Source organism: Cherax quadricarinatus, chromosome 7 (assembly GCF_038502225.1).
Source record: "Cherax quadricarinatus isolate ZL_2023a chromosome 7, ASM3850222v1, whole genome shotgun sequence".
In the NCBI taxonomy this organism is placed as follows: Eukaryota; Metazoa; Arthropoda; class Malacostraca; order Decapoda; family Parastacidae; genus Cherax; species Cherax quadricarinatus.
This window is the reverse complement of record NC_091298.1, coordinates 55,207,738-55,224,776: the sequence shown is the minus strand read 5'-3', so window position 1 is coordinate 55,224,776 and position 17,039 is coordinate 55,207,738. Positions and strand designations below refer to the sequence as shown.

The 17,039-nt window shown below is 37.1% G+C and overlaps 1 protein-coding gene across 35 annotated transcripts in view; it reads right to left on the bottom strand.

The window, feature by feature from the left end:
* LOC128686856 (bromodomain adjacent to zinc finger domain protein 2B) overlaps nt 1–17,039 on the bottom strand; it is a 709,144-nt gene that overhangs the window by 106,278 nt on the left and 585,827 nt on the right. For all 35 annotated transcript variants that reach the window (XM_070082464.1, XM_070082491.1, XM_070082470.1 and 32 more), the window contains 2 exons: nt 8,251–8,316; nt 1,734–1,778 (listed from right to left, as the gene is read on the bottom strand). In XM_070082464.1, the coding sequence (XP_069938565.1) occupies nt 1,734–1,778; nt 8,251–8,316 (111 nt within the window). The remainder of the gene's footprint in view (nt 1–1,733; nt 1,779–8,250; nt 8,317–17,039) is intronic.

Below are 17,039 nucleotides of genomic sequence, written 5' to 3'. Positions count from 1 at the left end.
CTATGTTTGTTTTTATGCATGAGTGTATATACATTTGCATGTATGTCTGCATGTATATATGTTAGCATGTACATATATAGGTTACTATGTATGTTTGCATGTATGTATTTATGTTTATATGTATGCATATATGCATATTTGCATGTATGCATATTTGTATATATGCATGTTTGTATGTGTGCATGTTTGTATGTATGCATGTTTGTATGCATGTAAAGCTGTACAATTAAATTAATGTCTTGGAAGTCACAAGAAAAATGTCAGATTAGCAGGCATATTTTATGTAAAAAAATAAAAGGTAGAATAACAAGCTTTACTCAATTTATGCCATAACTCATTATATTAAAAACATCAAAAAAAAAAAAGAAGAATCATTTAGATAAGCATAGTCGTTAATATCTTCCACCAACTCTCTCAAGTAAAGACTCATCAAAGTTTTAATCACACTGACTGATCAGTTAATAACATACATTGACAAGGTTTTCATTGCTCTGAGAGTCTGTAGAGTGGCTAAGACAGCTGTGGATGGCTGCTCCTGTCAATATGGAAATTTGTGAAACACTCAAAAAATATCTACCGTCTTAATTTGTCTACAGCTTCTTGTGTTACTCTACCAAGTGCCAAACCTACAGCATTCAATCTACAGATTTGAGATCAAGGATTGTAACTTTGTAAAGTGATCAATCAGGGTATGTGACTTTTGCCAAACACTACCTCAAGTCAAATAATGATAATGCCAAGAGCTAGCCATGTGAGATTAAATTTCTGCTCTCAGTAGGGAATCTTTGCCAATGACTCTCACCCTAACTGAGTTCATTTACAAATACATCCTAATGGCTCAAATGTGCACAGGTATTGAAGGTAAAAATATAAAATGCCTGGCCCTCTATCACAGGTCACTGCTTGAGCATCTCTAAACCAAAATATTATTAAATAAAAGTTAAACTATAAAAGGTTAAGACTTGGTACTCAAACACCGACTGAGATATCACATAAAGGAAACACTTACTGCCAGTAATTTATCAAATAAAAGCTGGGCTATTATTATACTATTTTTAAACATCTACAAACAGCAAAACTTCTAAAAGTGAAATATATTTTCAAAAATTTCTATTTCCGTCAGGTTGAACACAACTAAGAAGCTTTGTAGAGAATGAGACTAAAGGGATTTAAGCAGGAAGTGCTTCCAGCTAATATTCAGGCAGTAGAAATATGAATCAACCAAAGAAGTCTCAAGTGAGGTAATATACTGAAGTCTCTAGTGAGGTAATATACTTACCACAGGCTCAACAAACAGGTAAGTTTGTGCAAGATTCCATGTAATTAAAGTGAATGATATGAAATCTAATGACATTATTGCATATGGTATTATAATATGAGCATCTTGCTTAGCACAATCTTACCAGATTTAGAAATATTGCAAACAATCTTCCCTATTTGAAAAGTACTACTGTAATGTCATTAGTCACATTAATGATAAATGTAACAAGACAAACAATAATATTTCAACAAGGCACATTTTTCTGTAATAAAGATAAGTAAAACTGACTGTTTTGAAGAGATCTCAAGCTACTCCATCCCCATACATACATATGCACATGTACACACTCACTCATACAATTTTAACAATTTCACTAAATACACACAGTGACTTGACCAATAACTTCAGTGTGTTATATGTATACTACATTATCCTACATATTCAGTGAGAAAAAAAAATTCAGACGACTTACCTGCTCTTTCAGCAATTTTTGCTTCTGCTTTTCTTGTTCTCTTTCCTGAAAGCATACATTATTTCATTACTAATACAAGAAGTGTAAAGAGTAGATGGAAACAAGTAAGATAAGCAAGCTATCACCAGGAGACCATATAAAAATATTTCACAAATCTGGAAGTAAGAAGGGCTCAAGTCATGACCTCTGCCAAACTAAATTAAGGTAAACAGAGCTAAAAGCATATATAATACTTCAGTTCCAACTGTTTGCGCGTATACATGGTAGTTTTCTACTCTTTAGTAATAAAGATAAAAGTAAGCAATAAAAACTGGCACTCTTGGGAAACAAAGTTAGCTTATTTATCAGCATCTCATCTAATATGCCAGTTTCTCAGGTACTGATCAACTACTAATTTTGACAAGGTTAATGTTACACTTCTCTGTCAGTTAGTATGCTGAGATGCAATGTGTTAGATAAATTTATTTGGGTGCCAGTTTCTCAGGAATGAACTTGTCTAGGGCAATCTTTAATTAAGAGTGCTGGTTCAAAAGACATCAAAGTGCTGTTTTTTCCTGATTAAGAGTTTTGCAAGAAAACAAGTACGTAACAATATACAGTGGACCCCCCGCATAACGATCACCTCTGAATGCGACCAATTATGTAAGTGTATTTATGTAAGTGCGTTTGTACGTGTATGTTTGGGGGTCTGAAATGGACTAATCTACTTCACAATATTCCTTATGGGAACAAATTCGGTCAGTACTGGCACCTGAACATACTTCTGGAGTGAAAAAATATCGTTAACCGGGGGTCCACTGTATTATGAAAGCATAAGTGATACCAATTCATCCTCTTATGAACTTTTAGCTTGACTATGCAAAAGGTCCCCGACTTACAAATGCCCAAATTGTGATTATCAGCACTCATGAACAAGGTTCAAAAGATATGGAATGTATATGGAATGGCATGGTGCATCCTATAAAAGTTGAAGATATAATGATATCAACAATATGGATGAAAGAGCACAAGTGCATACACTTAGGACATCTTTATTAAAAACAGTTTGGTCCCTGAACCCTGGTCATTCCAAGGTCCACGGTCCATGGTGTCACCAAGACCCAAGGACTATAACACTTCCAATGAGGATTTCCAAAATGTATGCACTTGGGTGTAATCCATCTTTTAGGCAGACTAACCAGGCAAAGATCTGAAGTTAGGAGAAATTATTTGTTTCTCAACCTTGTAAGAATGGTAGAAAGTAGCTGTACAGTGTATTAACAGTTGCTGAAGAAGACTGAAAGTTAAGCATAAAGAGTCTATGCAAAGATTATGATAAAAGTATCTTCAAAAGTATATGGATGTGGAGATGCATGGGATTTACCAGACATAACCATTACCATTCTCTGGAAGTTCTTAATCAGGAAGTTATTGATGGTATTCATATTTTTAAAAAGCAGTACAACATTGACATTACATATTTTAGTAAATGAAGAAATTCAAAAAACTTTACATGATATGGAAATTCACAGCCAACATATTTAGGTCTGTATGTGTTTCCTTATTATTAAATTGTAAAAGATGTTATGTGCAATATTTACAACCTTTGCCACAATGCTCCCTGAGCCACCCTGTCCTGTGCCTTTTGTAAATCAGTGAATGTAACAAAAGGTTCCAGTCCCTCATCTACATATTGCTCACCATGACTCAATATAAATGCATGATTCACTCACACCCTCTCTCCTTTCTAAATCCACTTTCTTCTTCTACAATCATACTTGTCTTTCCAATTACACTATAACGACTCTATGATTCACGTTACCTTATATAGAGAACTAATAAATCTGTTGTTATAACTCTTACACACTCTTATATTCACCTTCCCCTTGTACAGTGGACCCCCGATTAACGATATTTTTTCATTCCAGAAGTATGTTCAGGTGCCAGTACTGATCGAATTTGTTCCCATAAGGAATATTGTGAAGTAGATTAGTCCATTTCAGACCTCCACACATACACGTACAAACGCACTTATATAAATACACTTACATAATTGGTTGCATTGGGAGGTGATCGTTAAGCGGGGGTCCACTGTATAAGGAAAAAAAACATACTTTCTGAAAATTCTTGGTAACATTCTCTTTCACATTTACACTAAGCACATAATTCCAGCACATTAAATCCACTTATTTTCAAGGTATCAATCATAATCCAATTCCCTCACCCCCCTTTCTAATAGCAACCATAACAGACAATGAATGAGCTTTGTTGCTTTTAGACTGTGACTGGACACTGGATCTTCTCCTTTTAATATAAAATCCATTAAATTAAGGTTTTTACTCTACACTGTTGTATTTTACACATAATCAGTCCTGTTTAACCCTTTGACTTTCGCAACCCCAAATCCTGAGGTGTCTCCTGGTGTCGGAATTTAAAAAAAAAAAAAAAAAAAAAAAAAAAAAAAAAAAAAAAAAAAAAATGAACAATGCAGACATTCCTGGCTCTTAAATAACATTTTCTTTGTTAATCAGTCACATTTCCAGGCCCCTCTGATATTACTCTTGCTTTCTATTTTGAATTTTTATTCAACCAAAAAATAGATTTCCTGCTATGCAGACTATTGCAATACTGTAATAATTGTATAAATAATGTCAACCCATTCATGACTGCATATCAGAATGGCTAGTTGGACATTTATTGGACAATGACATCATTTGTTTACTTTTGAACATCGGCAAAAATCAAACATTTCCCCTAATTTGAGCTCCATTTCAAGGTTCTTTTCATAGTAAAACCAATCAAAATCACCTCTATTTCTATAATAGGTTTTCCATTCTATCAAATGAGACCAAGAAAATGAGAATACAACCATAAATACTATACGAAAATACACCACAAATTTGGCGTTTTAATCCAAAAACACGGTCAGAGGTTTTTTCTCATTATGCACTGCGTCCTGCAGGTTTTTTTTATATGGTGCACACTGACCACACAGACCCATTCTCTCACCTGTGGGCCTACCAGCTTTCTTCTGCTTGATTTGAAGCTGCTGGAATTTTTGAGTATATATACGTGAAACACATTGGTTCGTAAGATGTATATATACGACCGAAACAGTCAAAGGGTTAAGCATATATGTAATGTATATGAGGTAGAAAGTTAGAAGGACGATGTTCATTTGGGAGTAGGTATCACATAAAATATTGTGTTGCTGGTGCCACTACACCACACCACTTTTGTCCCCCATCACTATCACCACAACCCCCATTATCACCATGAAAAAACTGCCATATATCATGGCAAGTGGTAGAATTAAAAGTATGCACAGTAGTTAGCTATAAAGTCATCTGCTTCAAAAGCAAACTCTACAACTGTCAATTAACTCTGTCTTCAATCTCCTTCAGTACATTTGATTTTAAAATTTACTTTTCATTTATTCAACAAACAGCGCAGTACAACCTTAACAGTTCAGTTTCATCAGGGCCAAGAGTTTTGAAATTAATGTAGATTTCAAACTTAGCCAGAGGCCTCAATACAATGAAGTGTGTGGTGTATGGTATGTACACAAAATATTAAAAATATGAAAAATAGGTACAGTACTTACCATTCACTGTAGTAGTTATCCACTTCTTTATGCATTATGCATAATATGTACAATATATAAATACTTTATAATAAGTATTTTTTAAAACAGCCATTTTCTGCCAAGGCACAGAGACCAATAGATTACATCGAGAAATGCACAAACATCCTAATTCAAATAACTAACCAAACAGACATATTCCTACCCCACCTTCAGAATGCAGGTACTGTACCTCTCACCTCCAGAACTCAAAGTCATACTTACCAGATTCCTTAAATCCCCTTGTAGATGTTACTAAACTCACTCCTAAATAACCTGCTGGATACATAAACCCCCTACTACTGAAAACCTCCTTTACAACCTTCCTGGGATAGCCACTATACCTCCTTTAATCCATATTATATTTATATATTCTGTTTTCTCCATGGGAATATGGAACAGAATTCTTCCTACATAAGCCGTGTGTTGCAAGAGGCGACTAAAATGCCAGGAGCAAGAGGCTAGTAACCCCTTCTCCTGTATATATTACTAAAGTTAAGATGAAAAACTTTCATTTTTTCTTTTTGGGCCACTCTGCTTCAATGGGATACAGCTGGTATGTTGAAAGAAGAAGATATTCTGTTTGACAGCCTATAATTGACCAAATCATCTCAACAAACTTTCCTCCATTCTCTGAATTGTAACTTTTGTGCCCTAACACCATCTTTAAATTTCTTCACTCTTATTCTCTGCATAAGAGTCACTCCATATAATGATCTTAAACAGGCCCTCTCCATTGCCTCAAGCTGCCTCCTCAATACAACAGTCAAAAACCATGCCTCACACCCATACAAAAGTGTTGACACCACTATACATAAGTACAATCCTCATTTTGCATCCAATGAAAAAAATTCTTTCTTTCTTTCAAAAGACTCATTTAAACATTATCTTGTGAGGATGAAGTTGATGAAGCTGGGATGAATATTGAATCCCTAGTTGCTGGACTGCAAATTCTGAATCTTCAATATTCACTAAGGGTGTACCTGTACTGGTCTATTCCACATGAACTTTTCTTTTCTTATTTACTCTTTCTCTCTTACTCATTCCCACACTCTCTGGTGTAATTAGCAGTGGCTTTTTAACAATCCAGTTATCTCAAAAAGGAATGGGAGCATATGCTTACAGCATAATGTACTGAACAGAGAGTGACTGATGCTAGGTTATGCTTACAATTCACACATTTCCTCTTACAACTGTTTTTATACTGGTGCTTTATATTGGTGTTGAAGAATCTGTGGGCTGGAAAAAATTCAAGGGAATGCATATTCACTGTAAAACTGAACAGGAAATTTTTATTTTTAACAATCCTGTATACAGACACCATGGCATCATCATCAGCAGTCCTCCCTCCAACATGGAGCAACATCTTCGTGGTTTCTTTCACCCCTTACTAAGCCACAGGCCTTTACCCTCACTCTTTATTTTGTTCCTTATTAATCACTAGCATGCAGCCCTAGTGTAGATTTACAATCCTGAACAGACATATCACCCTTATATATTGGAGATCCATGTAAATATGGAATTAAATAATGCATATTTACAGTGTATGACTAAACTTGCTAGCTCTTACAACAAATCACTAAATACATCTTTCTATTTTTCATAAACTTGTGCTCTGTACTCTGTTCTTTATTAGTCACCAGAATGCAGAATGTGTAACTTTAACTGAATGTAAACATGGAATACAATGAAATAGTCTTACAAATCTCTATATAGCCAGTATGGTGCCAAATTTTCACATGGAGAGATTTAATTATGCCTGAGCAAAGCACAGGAGATTTTTGAACTGATTAATACTGGAAGGGGGCTGGGTTGACTTAATGGGACTGTGAGATACACAGTTGCAAAATAAAGGGATTGTACAGAATAGAAATTAATTGTACACTGGTATTATTTGTATCTAGAGAACTCAATGAACTCTTACTGAATAGTAATGAAGGTCTCTCTCCAACTGTGTGCAATTTTGCTAGATGCAATAACTATTTCTACCAGAAATTTGCTGTGTTAAATAAATTACAGAGTATGTGTTCAAGGTAGTGAATGCTTGACAAGTTGGTTTATGTGTTTACATATTATGGTTACCATTCAGACTGCAGTCATTTACAAATACAAATTAATCTATGCATATTCCATTATTATTATTTAAATAGCATAACCTAAATTTAGGCAAAAATTTCATGTGGAAAATGCACTAAATGAAAGAAATGAATTCTTCCAGGAAGCCATATTTATGAAAACTGGATGCTATTTGTTAGTTATATCTATGTCTGCCTTTCACCGTCTATCTCCCTCTCTCTCTTGCCTTCCCATCTGTCTCCCTCTCTCACTCTTTTGTGTTCCATCTTTCACTAGGATTATCTTTAACCTCTTAAAAATATTTTTTATTGAGATGATAACAAATAAACTACAAGTGATTCGAGATGATAACAAGGGACCCAACTGCCTCTTAATAATTTCTTGAGCTTACTATATTATAAAATAAAGTTAATTTCTCTGGTACTGTAATGGTAGTAAGGTAATTAGGAGGTGGGGTGATAACTCGTGCAAACAGGCTGTCTCTTGCTGATGGAGTGTCAAAAGCCTGCAAAACCTCAAGTATGCCAGAAATAAGGATACTGTACATAACCACACTGCAAACACTAAATAGAAATTCCATGCATGAGTAAGCCACAGATAAATAGGGTTTCCAATTTCTTTCATGCACATACAGCAAATAAATGTCCATATCTGACCCTATTCAACAAATGACTGCAATACCTTAACCTTACCTTCATATTTCACCAAGTCTAAAATATAACTTACTCCCATCATGATCAATAACATCCCTTTGTTCTTTACATTTTATGTATATTTATTATTACCTCTAATGTAGCTAATGGCATAACTTCCAGTCTATTTAATTTAATGTTTACTAACCTGAGCTTTTCTAAGTTGTTCATAAAGTCTTTGACGATTCTCCTCCTCTCTTTGTTTCCGGAGATCCTGCACAAAAGCATAATAAGCTCATTATTGTCTGTTAATAAGACTTTTTTATTCATTATCTTATTACATGCATATCACTAAGTGAAACATTGTTTGAATAAAAGTACGATAATTAATAAACCTCAGCAATCCTGTTCATTTTAAAACACAAGCCATGATGCACAATTTGAGAGAAAAGGTTTTCAAGATTGGTAAGTAGATTTTTTAGTTTTAGGTGAACTCACCTATTTGTGGTTGCCGGGGATCAATTCTCAGTTCCTGGCCCTGTCTCTTAACTTACCACTCTCCAGATGCACTCCCTCTTAGCTTTGTGGAACCTATAGAACCTGTTCTTAAAACTATGTATGGAGCTTGCCGCCACCATTTCTCACCGAGACCATTCCGCTTTCCAACCCCTCTCAGACTGAAAATACTTCTAGAATTCCTGTGGCTCATCTATGTCCTAATTGCAACCAGTATCCCTGAGCTCTTGTTTACCTCTCAAACAGCCTATCTCCCTCTACCTTATCAATTTCCCTGAGTATTTTGTATATTATCACGTAGCTTGATCGCTAGTGCACTCAGCTCACACACTGAGGTCCGGGGTTCAAATCCCCAGTACGGCTGTTCACCCATCAGTAAAATGGGTACCTGGGTGTTAGTTGATGAGTGTGGGTCACATCCTGGGACAAAAGTGACCTAATTTGCCCAAAATCCAGCTTTCTATATAGTACAAATAAAGATATTATTATTATATTATTGTTATCATGTCCCTCCCCCTGATTCTTCTGTCCTCTGTTGTTAGAACCAGTTTCATTAGCATCTCCTAGTAGCTCAAGCCCCTTAGCTGATAAAGAAGCCTGTTGCATACTTCAGCACTTTCCCCAATTTCTTAATATGCTTTTACAAATGCAGGTTCCATACTGGTGCTGCATACTCTAAGATGAGCCTGACATATGTTGTGTAAAGAGCCCAGAATGACTCTTTGCTGAATGAAGGTGCATATTTACCAAGCAAAATTTGCTTGGCTGAGTTTGTGGTAATTAAGATAGATCCAAGATTTGCCTCTTAACTTTCTGTCCCCTTGTTCTACAGTAAATCCCTTCTTTACAAATATTTAATATGTGAGAATCACATTTAAAGAGAATGAGACATTAGGGAAGAAAGTCATATTATGAATATGTGATTCTGTTTACCAACATTAACATTCCACTGACTGCTACACCAAGAGTGTAATGTAGCTCTTGCTACACCAAGAGTGACATGCAGCTCTTGCTACACCAAGAGTGTCATGTAGCTCTTACTACACCAAGAATGTCATGTAGTTCTTGCTACACCAAGAGTGACATGCAGTTCTTGCTACACCAAGAGTGTCATGTAGCTCTTGCTACACCAAGAGTGTCATGCAGCTCTTGCTATGCCAAGAGTGTCATGTAACTCTTGCTATACCAAGAGTGTCATGTATCTCTTGCTATAAGAAGAGTGTCATGTAGCTCTTGCTACACCAAGAGTGACATGTAGCTCTTGCTACACCAAGAGTGACATGCAGCTCTTGCTACACCAAGAGTGACATGCAGTTCTTGCTACACCAAGAGTGTCATGTAGCTCTTGCTACACCACGAATGTCATGTAGTCCTTGCTACACTAAGAGTGTCATGTAGCTCTTGCTATGCCAAGAGTGTTATGTAACTCTTGCTATACCAAGAGTGTCATGTAGCTCTTGTTGTAAGAAGTGTCATGTAGCTCTTGCTACACCAAGAGTGACATGTAGCTCTTGCTACACCAAGAGTGACATGCAGCTCTTGCTACACCAAGAGTGACATGTAGCTCTTGCTACACCAAGAGTGACATGCAGCTCTTGCTACACCAAGAGTGTCATGTAGCTCTTGCTACACCAAGAATGTCATGTAGTCCTTGCTACACTAAGAGTGTCATGTAGCTCTTGCTATGCCAAGAGTGTCATGTATCTCTTGCTACACCAAGAGTGACATGTAGCTCTTGATACACCAAGAGTGTCATGTAGCTCTTGCTACACCAAGAGTGTCATGTAGCTCTTGCTACACCAAGAGTGACATGTAGCTCTTGATACACCAAGAGTGTCATGTAGCTCTTGCTACACCAAGAGTGACATGTAGCTCTTGATACACCAAGAGTGTCATGTAGCTCTTGCTACACCAAGAGTGTCATGTAGCTCTTGCTACACCAAGAATGTCATGTAGTTCTTGCTACACTAAGAGTGTCATGTAGCTCTTGCTACACCAAGAGTGTCATGTAACTCTTGCTATACCAAGAGTGGCATGTAGTTCTTGCTACACCAAGATTGGCATGTAGCTCTTGCTGCACCAAGAATGTCATGTAGCTCTTGCTGCACCAAGTGGCATGTAGCTCTTCCTATACCAAAAGCGTCATGTAGCTCTTGCTACACTAAGAGTGACATGTAGCTCTTGCTACACCAAGTGTCCTGTAGCTCTTGCTATACCAAGTGCCATGTAGCTCTTGCTATACCAATAGTGGCATGTAGCTCCTCCTATACCAAGAGTGGAATTTAGCTCCTCCTATACCAAGAGTGGCATGTAGCATTTGCTATATCAAGAGTGGCATGTAGCTCTTGCTACACCAAGAGTGGCATGTAGCTCTTGCTACACCAAGAGTGGCATGCAGCTCTTGCCCTGCTCTTTAAACACTACCTAGTATTTATTCTAAAATATGTGAAAATTCACCTCTGGGTATTTTTTTTAACACCACCGAATCGTAAAGATTGAAAGAGTGCATTTTTATAAATTGAACGAGACTAAAATGAGTGCAATCTGATAAAAACTTATGATTTTATGGTGTATTGAATTTAAAAAAAAAATTATCACTCGTTGCCAACAGTGCCATAAATACACCAGTGATATTTCTGTTTTACAGTTCACTGATGTCAAATTATAACTGTTTTCAGTTGGAGTAGTTAGACAACAGGTCCTGGTTCCACTGTTTAGTTATCATAGGAAGTGTTACCCATAATTCACAATGTGGGCCTGTCTGGTCTTAGATTGTTTTCAAAGGCATGAAGGGATTGCAGGAGATCCAAACAGTTGTGCTGAGGTCAAAACTATTGATAGGTAGAATATCTGAAGGCACAAGAAATTATGCTTACTAGTAGTAATTGGATACACAGTTATCATCTGCGTACTAGAACACTGAACACAGTTAAGAGGTTAAGGTATACTACTCCTTTTTCCCCAGGATTACACCCACAACAGCCAGCTAACACTAGTTACCTATTTATTAACTGCTAACTAAACAAGTGCAACAGGTACAAGAAAACATGCCCAATGTCTAGATCTGCCCCAGAATCAAATTGTACACATGCATTGCTGTGAATGGTATACATGCATTCCTTCTTTATTTACATCAAGGTTACAGAATGAAATGAGAAGCAGTGATGTAAAGGATAAGAGCAGCAGTGATGCCTCTGAAAAGGATGATGATGATGATAATGATGATACCCCTCTCTCTCCTTCAAATGCTGAAACTCAAATTCATCATGAAGCCATGATATGCAGCTGGACAAAACTCTGTTTTGGGTCAACAAGCCCAGTTAACATGTTAATATGATGACCTGTTTTCCTCTAAGCTTCTCACTACTAGAACTATAAAACTTTGATGAGGATTTTTTTTATGGAAGTTTTATACAGAATTAAAATTACTACAGTACAGTGAATTTAAGTACCATATACTGTGATCTTTTACAACAAGTCACACAACTCACAATAAAAATTAGCCGTCCTATTTTTAAAAACGTGCTAAATCAATTCTCCAACCTCAAACTTTTCTAGCATAGACTGTTTAAAAATTTGATACTAATGTCATTAGTTAAACTTTTTGAAATGTATGGGCATTAACATTTGCCATGGCTATATCATTTCAGAATTTAAACCAGCTATACGAATTTTTAAAAAGTATGACAAATGATTTTCCTAGACTTCTGGTGAGGCTTTCTTACTTTTTTTAACACGTATTAATGACATTAAAGTGATTTTAAGAGAAGAAAGGTGAATGAAATTCTGATGCGGCAAAATAGGGCTGAATATCTTTATCTGAAATGCAAATCAACAGTTGTATTCTCCATCCAAATTAATCCCTCTTTGTTTAAAACAAATCAGCATATTTGTTCCTGGGTTAAACTTTGATCAGTTGCTGGTGGAAGACATGCATGTCATGCTTGCTTTGGTTCTACCTGGAGCCACAATTGATTAAAAAAACATTACTTTATCCCATATTTACAATTAATTCCAACCTATAAGGGCAATATTTCTCAAGATGCTATTTTTACACCTGGTCTTCATGAGAGTTACTGATTTGAAACCAAAGAGAGAAACTGTGTCACCAAGGGAAAGAGATGATGCATGATGTTTAAAACTGCCTTAAGTGTGAAAATATTATTTTATTCCATATATGGAATTTCAGCACATAAGAGTGTTATGATACATTATAATAGTAACTCTACACTTGGACTGCCTACCTGCAAGCAAGTGAATGGGTAGAGAATAAAGAGAGAAACTGGTGGAGAGGGAGATCAAATGGTGAGGGAGTATAGCATGATGACAGTGACCACCTACATTAAACATTACAGACAACAAACACTCCATGGTATCGGTCATAATGATGATGCTAGCACGTGCATACTGTACTTATTCAAATATAATTATTCTTTGTTTTCATGTGAATTTTTAAAATCATTATGAGGATCTTACAACATTTTCTGGCCTAAAATAATTCTTAATTCAGCTATACCTGTAACAGAAACAGCTTCAAAAGAAAACAATTAACCAGATGTTATAGTACCACTGATGAAGTACCAAGCAATATTTTAATCCAAAAACATTCCTGCATAGACTGTATTACACTTTAAATGCACACTTATAGTACATTTTTCTACCCAAGTTAATGCATCATTTTCTACATTTTTTTTTTTTTGAGACACCGATTGTTTCTCACTGAGGTATGGTAACCCAAAAGAAGAAACACTTTCACCATCATTCACTCTTCTTCCTGTCTTACAAGAGGTATGCTCATATTACAATTCAGATGCCCCTCCAAACTGTAAGTAAGTCTGGCTAACTGGCTTCCCTGAATTCCTTCACAAGCCTGCTGGATGTCCAAGCTGCTCACACACAAAATCTCTACCTCCAATCTTTCCTAGGGCTACCCCTACCTCACCTACCCTCCACTACAAATTCATACGACTTCCAAGTCATCCTATTTTGCTCCATCCTCTCTAAATGTCCTAACCACCTCAACATCCCCTCCTCACAACCAATGCTTCACACCCATATAAGAGTTGGTATCACTATACTCTCATACATTCCCCTTCTTGCCTCCATGAATAACATTCTTTGTCTCCTCAGATGCCCCAATGTGCCACTCACCTTTTTTTCCCCTGATCAACTCTATGGTTTACTTTGTCTTTCATTGACCCATCTGGTAAGACACATAGGCAACAGTTAGGCAACTTTATTCCAAAACGTTTCGCCTACACAGTAAGCTTCTTCAGTCGAATACAGAAAGTAGGCAGGAACAGTAGAGAAGACGATGTAATCAGTCCATCACCCTTGAAGTCGTAGAATTTGAGGTTGTCAGTCCCTCAGCCTGGAGAAGTTCAGTTCCATAGTCAGGAACTATCTGAAGATCAAGCGACAGTGCGGAGACTTAAATACTGTCGGAAGGAGAGGTGCAGAGTAGTAGTAGTAGTGAGAATGTAGCCATTGAGAGGTCAGGTCCCTCTCAGATCCAACAATTCTCACTTGAAAAGGTTGTCCAAGGTGTTTTCTGTATCAAGATGCCATGTGTTGCAGTGTCTGACAAGATGAACATCGAAATGGTATACAATACCGACAGGTTGGTAGGTAAGACACATAGGCAACAGTTAGGCAACTTTATTCCGAAACGTTTTGCCTACACAGTAGGCTACATTCTCACTACTACTACTACTCTGCACCTCTCCTTCCGACAGTATTTAAGTCTCCGCACTGTCGCTTGATCTTCAGATAGTTCCTGACTATGGAACTGAACTTCTCCAGGCTGAGGGACTGACAACCTCAAATTCTACGACTTCAAGGGTGATGGACTGATTACATCGTCTTCTCTACTGTTCCTGCCTACTTTCTGTATTCGACTGAAGAAGCCTACTGTGTAGGCGAAACGTTTCGGAATAAAGTTGCCTAACTGTTGCCTATGTGTCTTACCTACCAACCTGTCGGTATTGTATACCATTTCGATGTTCATCTTGTCAGACACTGCAACACATGGCATCTTGATACAGAAAACACCTTGGACAACCTTTTCAAGTGAGAATTGTTGGATCTGAGAGGGACCTGACCTCTCAGTGGCTACATTCTCACTACTACTACTACTATGCACCTCTCCTTCCAACAGTATTTAAGTCTCCGCACTGTCGCTTGATCTTCAGATAGTTCTTGACTATGGAACTGAACTTCTCCAGGCTGAGGGACTGACAACCTCAAATTCTACGACTTCAAGGGTGATGGACTGATTACATCGTCTTCTCTACTGTTCCTGCCTACTTTCTGTATTCAACTGAAGAAGCCTACTGTGTAGGCGAAACGTTTCGGAATAAAGTTGCCTAACTGATGCCTATGTGTCTTACCTACCAACCTGTCGGTATTGTATACCATTTCGATGTTCATTGACCCATCTGCTGACAAATCCACTCCAGAATATCTGAACACATTCACTTCCTCCATACTCCCTCCATCCAACGTGATATCCAATCTTTCATTACCTAAATCGTTTGCTACCCTCATCACCCTGCTCTTTCCTATGTTCACTTTTAATTTACACCTTTAATTTCCCAAATTCATCCAACAACCTTAGCAACTTCTCTTCAGAATCTTCCAAAAGCAGTGTCATCAGAATAAAGCAACTATGACAACTCCAATTTTGTATTAGATCCTGCATATTTTAATCTCACACCTCTCCCCAACACCCTAGCATTCACTTCTTTTGCAACCCCATCTATAAATATGTTAAACAATCATGGTGACATCATGCATCCCTATCTAAGGCCTTCTTTTGCTGGAAAATAATCTCTCTCTCTCCCTAACCTGAGCTGCAACCTACTCCATACACTTGCAGCATCTGCCACATTGCTCTCCTATCCACCCTATCATATGGCTTTTCTAAATCCATGAATGGAATGAAAACATCTTTACCTTTATCTAAATACTGTTCACCCATATGCTTCAATGTAAACAATTGGTCTACACATCCCCTACCTTTCCTAAAGCCTCCTTGTTTATCTGCAATCCTGCTCTCCATCTTACCCTCAATTCTACCATATACTTACCAGGTATACTCAATGGGCTCATTTCCCTATAATTTTTACACTATCCCTAGGTACCTTCCCCTCTTTCATACATTTACTGAACAAAAGTACCAATCACTCCAAAACAATATCCCCACCTGCTTTTAACATTTTTGTCCTGATCACATCAATTCCAGTGTTTTTTTCTTACACAGATCTATTTTACAGGCGAAGACCTGTTATTTTACCTCAGCTCATTTCCAAGTCCCAGCCCTATCTGAGGTATACTACAACCTCTCAGGATGCGACCCACAACAGTCAATTAACACCCAGGTGCCTACTTACTGCTAAGTGAACAGGGGCAGCTGGTGTAAGGAAACAAACTCAACGTTTCTACCCTGCCGGAAACCGAACCATGAACGCTCGGTGTGTGAGCCAAGTGTGTTACCAACCAAGCCAAGTGCCACTGCCTCATACACTTCCACTACTCTCACATCTAGCTCTTCCTTATTCCTAAAGGATGTTATATCTCCCTGGCCAATGCATGAAATCACTACCTACATTTCTTCATCAACATTTAATAGCTCCTCAGAATATTCCTGCCATCTTTCCAATGCCTCCAACTCCCCATCTAATGGCAGAAGAATATATAAGTATGAATGTAAATAAATATTTCAAATTGGGCACATGCTACAGTGACAGGAAAGTATACTCTTTTCCTACATGTACAAATTACACTTTCAGTTTTCTTTCATGTTAGAATTTTTTGTGGTGTATTACATCTGCTACCCTCCAGTTATCTGGCACATCACCAGTCATTAATGAGTTGTTAAAGATCAGTTTGAGTGACAATCCATTTTGTCTTTATACGTTTGTTACATTAAGCTCCATGAGGAGTGCCCTCTCTTCCTTGTTAGTCATTTCACTGCTTGATACCTCTTTCTGGTTTCAATCTGGTACTGGCATATTCTCATTACATAAATACTCTAAAATTGCCTGATGAGAAGAGAGAGTTACCATAATGACAATTACATTGTAAATTTATGATTTCCTTTGTGATATTATGTATAAGCTACCACTTCATCACAATATACAATACTACTCATATTTAAAAATGTATCATAAAACACAAAATTAATTTCTGCCTGCCAAAAACAGAAGAAAATATATCACAATAATACTACTACATTTCATATGTAAGCATTGAATACATATAGGAGACCTTCAACTTCAAAATGCCCTAGGTTCCACACATCTGCACTTGCAAATGGGGCACTGACAGGTATTCATGCTGAGCTTCAGTGCTGATGTGTGAGACATAACCATCCTTTATACTACTGTTTCATACAAACAATTTTTTTTAATCTGAAACAATAGGAATGGTATTTATTTCAAAGTTGCAACACCTGGAATGCAACTTGTTTGTAAGTTGAAA